The sequence below is a fragment of the Lactuca saligna genome, chromosome 9 (assembly GCF_052625555.1).
Source record: "Lactuca saligna cultivar CGN05327 chromosome 9, ASM5262555v1, whole genome shotgun sequence".
Classification (NCBI taxonomy): Eukaryota; Viridiplantae; Streptophyta; class Magnoliopsida; order Asterales; family Asteraceae; genus Lactuca; species Lactuca saligna.
Genome location: NC_136425.1, coordinates 13,129,286 through 13,137,311, shown reverse-complemented (window position 1 = coordinate 13,137,311; position 8,026 = coordinate 13,129,286). Strand labels below are relative to the sequence as shown.

The following is an 8,026-nucleotide window of genomic DNA, read 5'->3' as shown; positions in this document are numbered from 1 at the left end:
TCAATTACCATTTTTAAACTAAAATGATTATAAAATATTAAAACTGATTAAAAACGTTTAAAAAATGATTAAAAAAGAAATTTAAATAAATATGATATTTTAAATGTTAAGAAGGATATGTATTATATTTGGATTTAATGTACGGTAAATATGAATATATGATATTTTACTGGTTAATAAGGAAAATTTTTTATTTTTATAAATAAAAATTATCTTAGCTAATTGTCGTTAAAAGATTGAAGAGTCGGGACCCGACGATACGAGCCAACGATAAAGTATAAACTCTCATCCATCATACGTACCGTAAGTTCGCACGCAGGTGAACATTTCCTACGCTTACTTTACACGTTACAACTTTACAATCGCCTGAAGCCATTTGAATTCGATCTTGACTCGTAAATTCTCTCTCGCATATTCTTCGGATATAACAAAAAGGAAGACTCCATTCAAATCGACCGTTTCTCTCTTTTTGCTGCTGTTCGAGCTCCACTAGTAGATCAGGTCAATTTGATTTCTATAAGTAGCTTCAAATATCTAAAGTTAATTGCGATCGTTTTAGTTATCATGAAAATCTCTTGATTTCCCTTGTCGAATCCACAATTCTGTGATCGTTTTGTTGTTTTCATTTTTCAAACGTTCTCTCTCTCGACTTTTGGATGCAAATAGGAAAGCTAAAGTTATAAAAACGGTCGGTGGTCATATAATTGAGCAATAAAGAACCGCTTCATCCAAAGACTTCGTTTTTGTAACCCTATAAGTATAAACTGATTTTATTGTGTTTTAGGTTTAGCTTCTACTGCCACTAAACACATTTTGTATCTTTTCAGAAGAAATAGTAACAAAATTGATGTGATTAGGTTGTTTTATGCAATCCGATCATAGAAGATAATTCTTGTTTATCTCTTAAAGTCTCTTGTACGTTTACAAGATTGATATTTAGTTTGCAACTGTATAACGGTTTGCAGAATCTACTAATTACATGTACTACAAATCTGGTTTGCATTTCTGTGTATCCTTTGTAGGTTTTATCAAATCTTCAGCTAGTTTTGAGATGATATTTCTTGTTTTATAAGCCTAAACATGCCCAATTCTAAATTTTGATGTTCAGGCTTGGATTGTTCTTCATCATTTACCTCTACTTGCTCCTGAGTTCATCTGCAAGCGTGTTTATACTTGAGCACGATTTTGTTGAATCTTCCAAAGAGAGGCCAGGGTATAGTATGCTGCAAGATGCGTATGAAGGTTCAGAAGCCTTCTTCTGAAGTCCACTGTGATTCTGCCTCTCTACAACTCACCATCTTCCTTCTTGATGAGACTGGCTACATCATGTCCACCTTACTATATCCACGTGGCACAACCTGAGGTTACATAACAGATTAACAAGGTGCTTCTTTGGTGAGTGTGATCTGTGTGAAGTTAGGGTAGTTTCTTTCAGTTTATGTGAATCTTATGGATATTAAAGGGAGTGTTTTGATGGAAAAATATGAGTTAGGGAGATTACTTGGCCAAGGAACCTTTGCAAAGGTTTATTATGGCAGGAATATGAAAACAGGCCACAGTGTGGCAATTAAAGTAATAGACAAGGAGAAAGTTTTAAGAGTTGGGCTTATTAACCAAATCAAGAGAGAGATATCTATCATGAGACTAGTGAGACACCCTAACATTCTAGAGCTTTATGAAGTCATGGCAACCAAAACCAAAATATATTTCGCCTTAGAATATGCCAAAGGGGGTGAGCTTTTTGACAAAGTGTCAAAAGGGAGATTAAAGGAACATATCGCCCGTAGATATTTCCACCAATTGATCACAGCCGTTGATTTTTGTCATAGTAGAGGAGTCTATCATCGAGACCTTAAACCTGAAAACTTACTTTTAGATGAAAATGACAATTTGAAAGTTTCTGATTTTGGGTTAAGTGCTCTTGCTGAATCAAAGCGTCAAGATGGACTACTTCACACCACTTGTGGGACCCCCGCTTATGTGGCACCTGAAGTGATTAACAGGAAAGGGTATGATGGGGATAAAGTTGATGTCTGGTCATGTGGGGTGATCTTGTATGTTCTTTTAACTGGTTATCTTCCTTTTCATGATTCAAATTTAATGGAAATGTATAGAAAGATAGGAAAAGCAGAGTTCAAATGTCCAAATTGGTTTCCACCAGATGTAAGAAGGTTACTGACAAGAATGTTGGAACCAAATCCCAGTTATAGAATCACAATTGCCAAAGTTAAGGAAAACCCATGGTTTAAAAAGGGCAATATTGTCCGAAAACCAAATAAGGAGTTGGTTCTTTCTACAAGTTCAGATGGTGCATCTGCTTCGTGTTCCTCAGAAGAGAAACAGGAAGTGATGAGGTTTCAGAATTTGAACGCATTTGACATAATTGCCCTCTCTCCAGGGTTTGACTTGACAGCATTGTTTGAAGAGCCTCGACAAAAGAAAGAAGTAAGATTCACTTCATGGCGACCTGCGTCTGTTATTATATCTAAACTTGAAGAAATTGCTAAACTTTTGAAGATGAAGATTAGTAAAAGAGAAGCAGGGTTGTTGAAGCTGGAGGCGATGACGGAGGGTAGAAAAGGAATTTTGTCAATTGATGCTGAGATATTCGAGCTCACTCACTCTTTTCATATGGTTGAGGTGAAGAAATGTAATGGAGATACACTGGAATATCACAAGGTGGTAAATGAGGGTTTAAGACCTGGGCTACAAGATATAGTTTGGACATGGCAGCCGGAGGCAAAACCACCACCTCCACCTGAGCAACCACAACAACCGGAGAAAGTAGGGTCACTGCCACCAGAGCAGGATCAGTTGCCCTGAGCTACTAGGTACCTAATATTTGTACATTTTTATATATTTCTTTCCTTTTAGCCAGTGTGAGATTGTATTATAAGGTTTCTTTGTTAAACAATGAAATTTGCTTGTGATTTTGTCATAAGATTTATATGTTATATACTTATATACATGAATTATTGAATTGATATGTTAGTGCATGATATTCACGTGTAAAGGCATCAAGGTTTTATGAAAGAAACAACAACAAAACTCCAAGTTCCATAAGGGGGAGGTAAGAAGTAGAAAAAGACAATACTTCTCTTCATCGTAATAGGATAATTTTAGAAATCAAATAGTTGACGAAAATAAAAAAAGAGGGTATAAATGATGAAATTAAGAATAAGGAGGGATATGGATAAACATGTATATTTAACAGTCTAAGCAAACATAGCAATAAGTCATAGAACAGACACCATTAATAACACTTGGAGCAAATACTAGTAAGTACATCAAATCGTAAAAGAAACAAAAGTCAGACTTATAGGATTACAAATATAAACAAAGATTGAACGGGCTATAGTACAAGCTTCAACAATTAAGAAGCACGACACACGATTAAGAAGCACAAGAGATGAATTAACACAACGCATATATGTTAATATGTAACTTGTAACAATTATGTTTTATTTTTATATATTAATAATAATCGTATAAGCTTTTGTTATCGATTTGTTCGGCATTGAAGCTTAAATAGTTAAATGTAATAAAATATGAAACTAATAATTGGTTCGAAGGGCTATGCCAATGGGTAGGGCAAGCTGTCGACCGACGCTCGCAACGACTTGGGGCCCCAAAACTCAAATACGTCATATATTAGATACAAAAACATTTATTTGAAAAAATGAACAAAACAGTTATTGAAAAGTTTGGCAATGGAGTTTACTCTCAGTTAAGGGGACCTTGTTTGAAATTATTTTGCTCCTTTTTTAATATCTATCAAACTAAAAATAAGAAAGTTTTCATAAAAGACTTTAGTTGTTTTTGACGACGATGATGTTTGCTCTCCATATATATGGAGATGGGTTTCAAAACCATTTAAGTTTACATTTTTTTTTTGAACCGGTAATTTTATTAAAGAATCCCACCGCCTAGCAAGTTACTAGATAGGGGCAGGATAATATTTTACATATTATTTTAGAGAAATATCGAAAGATTTTCATACTTAATAAACAAGGTTGTAATTCAGTTAGTACGTTAGTAGTAGTCTTTTGTTTCCAACTAATGGAGAAAATCAATGTTTTTATTTTAATTAAAAGAAAAAAATTAACAAAGATAGAAAAAACTTTTTATACATAAGAAATTACAGTTTCTTCGAACCAAAGAGCATTTACAATGCAAAGTTCAATGAAAGAGTTGAATGAGGTGACATGTCTAATTGACATTTAATGCATAGTTTGCGGGATATCATATTGGCGTTCAATGGATATGGAGGTCAATAGCCATTGAACATTTCATTGGGAAAAATAAAATCTTTTAACTATTAAATATATATTCCATTGAACTCTATTGAGTTCAATGCATTTTACGAAAATTAATGTAAAGTTTATAGTAAGTAAAATGATGATGTGTCAATCCATTAAACTCTAATAAATTTAATGTATTATGGATGTCCTAATACAAATATTTGTTGCTTATTCTACAAACCTTTCTTTGAGCTTAAGCCTAATAGGAATACTTGCTTCCTATTCTTCAAACCTAAGTTTCAATATTTTTAAAGATTTTCTTTAATTCAATTCAAACAAGAAAACTATATATTAGTTTTATAATTAGAGATGACCAAAAATACTAGTGATACCGAACCGGTATCCTATTCTTATATTTAGGTTTGGTATTTGGTTCTTACTTTTTGTGTCATTTCGGTTTAGGTATTTTTTGTTTGGTATTGGTTTTAGTATTTTTCTCATTTCTAAGTTCAAACTAAATTTACTTTCCTAAATCGAAACAACACCATGCCTTATACTTCGATTTTGCTATTCGGTTCTTACTTTTATTTCATTTTGTTTTATTACTTTCGGTTTGATATCAGTTATGTTCTGGTAGGGAGCCCACCCTTATTTATAACCATAAAATATTAAGTTGTGCTTGTGTAGATTTGGGTATCTAACTCGTCCTAATAAACTTGCTGCAGTTAAAAAACACTGGATTTTTCACAAATTTTAATATCAAATGATTTTTTTTTTTTTTCATGTTTTCCTCCTGGGTATGATGGTTCGGTTTACAATTTATTGAAGAACGAACTATAACTTTATGAATGTGAAAGTACAAAGCTCATATATATATATATATATATATATATATATATATATATATACACACACAAACGTTGTAGCTCATACATATACATATACATGAACTCAAAAAAAGGAGCTTGAACACGTGAACTAACCAAAAAAGCTCTCATCGTATTATCTACAGCATGAGAATTTTAAGAAACTCTACCACCTTTCTAAGCATTCGCGATCATTCACGGTCCACAGCCCTACTTCCATTTTTCACCTTTTTTTTTCTTTAATTTATTTTTAGGGTAAAAAATGTTTTATTATGTTAGATTTTTTTTAAAGTTATTTTGACAAATAAAGTTGCTCAACACGTGTCGAGTCTCTAGCTGTCAGCTACCTGAACTTCCCGTCTTCTTTCGAGCAGTTCCGGCCTGATTCTGTTCTTCCAAAACTCATCGTACAACTCTGCGCCTCCACCTCTACTCCGAACTTCCACCACCACCACTCTTTCCGTTAACCGGAAAACCTCCAATCCGATCACAAATTTACCGTTTGGCCATACCAACTCCAAACCCCAATCTTTTCGCTTCTTGATCCTCACATCCACCTCCCTCAACGTCTCATGAACCTTTTCGATAACTTCCTCCGGTCGTCCGGCGACAATCAGTTTTTCGCCTTGATGCGATGAGTTATATGTGTTGTCGAAGAAAGGAGAGAGGTTTAGACCAGAGGAAAACGAGATGATGTCGAACGCGTTTAACGCCATCGTTTTATCATTCTGTTCTGGCTTCACGAGAAATTCTTCATCGTCGCACTCGTAAATCCCTTTGTTTCCTTTCCTGAACCATGGATGACGTGTGATGTCATCGATTGTGATCCTCGTCGACGGATTTGTGTCCAGAAGACAACCCAATAGTCGCCGGAGATCCGCAGTCATCCATTTTGCGAAATGATATTCGCCTCTGTATATCTTCTTATACATCATCATGAGATTTGGATCATTAAACGGCAAGTATCCGGCTGTCAACACGAACAAGATGACCCCACACGACCACACATCCGCCTTCGCTCCGTTGTATCCTCTCTTGGTGAGAATCTCCGGTGCAACGTAAGCCGGCGTGCCGCACAGTGTGTGTAGCATACCATCGTCTCGGATCTGTCCTGTAACAGCACTCAACCCGAAATCGGAAACTTTCAAATTGCCATTCTCATCGATTAGAAGATTCTCCGGTTTCAGATCTCGGTGATAAACACCACGAGAATGACAATATCCGATGGCGGAGATCAGTTGCTGAAAGTATTTCCGGCTCTGGGATTCACTGAGACGAGTCTTGGCAACCTTTGCAAACAACTCACCCCCTTTAACGAGCTCCATCACGAAATAGATCTTCGTTTTTGTAGCCAAAACTTCGTATAATTTAACGATGTTGGGATGCCGGAGTCTGCGCATGATATCGATCTCGCGCTCGATATTAGACATGAGACTGGAGTTATGAGTAATTTTTTGTTTATTGATAACCTTGACGGCGAGGCTCTGGCCGGTAACGATGTCTCTGGCAAGGTAAACCTTGGCGAAAGCGCCGCAACCAAGAAGTCGTCCGAGCTCATACTTTCCAAACAGAGAGTTGGCAGCCGGCGGCGGCGGAGGCGGAATATTGTCGATCTCCGGCATCGCTTTTAACGACACCAGAGATCGGATCGGAATTGTTAGCCGTGTCCGATAGGATCGGAGGAGTAGCAGAGAAATCAATGGGGTTGGGGGTTTGGAACAGAAACTAATGTTTGGTTTTTGTTGGCCTGATAAATTTAAGGGATGAAATTGAAGCTTTTGGCGCCGGAAATTTTGAGAAATTTTGTGGTTTATATTTTTGTGGTTATCAGAAAGAGTTGATGTTTAAAAAAGCAACTTATATGTTACGAACTTGAACTTTTTTTTTTCACCTTGTATAGAACTTTTGTAACAAGCGCACTCATTATTTACCACTGTAAAGTGCAAACATGTCATGGAATCACTATAGACAAACTTCTATTACCACAAAACCGAATAGTAGTACCATGATTACAAACTTTAATATTGTTATCAAAGGTACGGGTGTTATTCGGTTAGTTTTTTCGGTTTTCAGCTTAATTGGTTCGGTTTATTGATTTTTTTACATCTTAAAACTAACCATAACCTAAACAAATAAAGTTCAGTTTAATTGGTTTTGGTCAATTTGGTTACGAATTATTTGGTTCGGTTTACCGGTTAAGCCGAATAAAATTTTGCAGACAAAATTGCAAAAAATGTCCCTATGGTTGGCAAAATTATGTGGTTTTTGTTTAAAAAGTTTTTGGTGGTCAAATTTTAGATATCTTATGTGGTTTTGGTCTCTATTGTTATTATTTTCTTGTAGTTTTTGTCTATACTCTACCTAAAATGATAATTATACCTTTAACTGATTCTTTTTATTTGTTTTAATTAATTTCTTATTATTTAAGTTAAAAAAACAAAAAAAAACAAAAAAAAAAAAAAAAAAAAAAAACCACTTCACCCATCTTGTAACATCCCAAAAATACGGACCAAAAATTTCATTTTTGATATATCTATTCATAAAACAATTCAGAGAAAATATCATCAAGTTATTCCGTATCATAAAAACCATAGATCATACGTCTCAAAAACATGTCATAAGTAGTAACAATGTCAAAGTACAAATCCCAAGAAGCTCATATGCGGAAAATCATGTGTGCGATGCGCTGCTACCGTGCCGGTTCATTTCCCTTTGCCGGAAGAAGTACCTGAAACCAAAACTGAAAATTATAAGCACAAAGTTTAGTGAGTTCCCCCATCATACCATATACCATACATAACACATATTGTCTAACATATATCAGTACTAACTACCTCTTCGGTCTCTTTCAACTGGTAACTTGCCTGGCATATCAAGGTGTTGGCCTACCCCTTCGGCCTTGTCGACCGGTAACTTGCC

General features: G+C 35.4%; 2 protein-coding genes across 2 annotated transcripts; one reads left to right on the top strand and one right to left on the bottom strand.

The window, feature by feature from the left end:
• The first annotated feature begins 356 nt into the window (after positions 1–356).
• On the top strand, positions 357–2,984 carry LOC145014629 (CBL-interacting protein kinase 2-like). Its single transcript, XM_078973044.1, has 2 exons — positions 357–501; positions 1,109–2,984. Exon 2 carries the CDS (start codon positions 1,450–1,452, stop codon positions 2,821–2,823), a length of 1,374 nt encoding a protein of 457 aa, XP_078829170.1. The 5' UTR covers positions 357–501; positions 1,109–1,449; the 3' UTR covers positions 2,824–2,984.
• A 2,236-nt stretch (positions 2,985–5,220) lies between these two features.
• On the bottom strand, positions 5,221–6,937 carry SIP4 (SOS3-interacting protein 4). The gene has a single exon (XM_078973045.1). It carries the CDS (start codon positions 6,727–6,729, stop codon positions 5,440–5,442), a length of 1,290 nt encoding a protein of 429 aa, XP_078829171.1. The 5' UTR covers positions 6,730–6,937; the 3' UTR covers positions 5,221–5,439.
• Positions 6,938–8,026: the final 1,089 nt, after the last annotated feature.

Excerpts from the sequence above, each read along its gene's own strand:
- LOC145014629 (XM_078973044.1), top strand. The coding sequence starts at position 1,450 with ATGGATATTAAAGGGAGTGTTTTGATGGAAAAATATGAGTTAGGGAGA.
- SIP4 (XM_078973045.1), bottom strand. The coding sequence starts at position 6,729 with ATGCCGGAGATCGACAATATTCCGCCTCCGCCGCCGCCGGCTGCCAAC.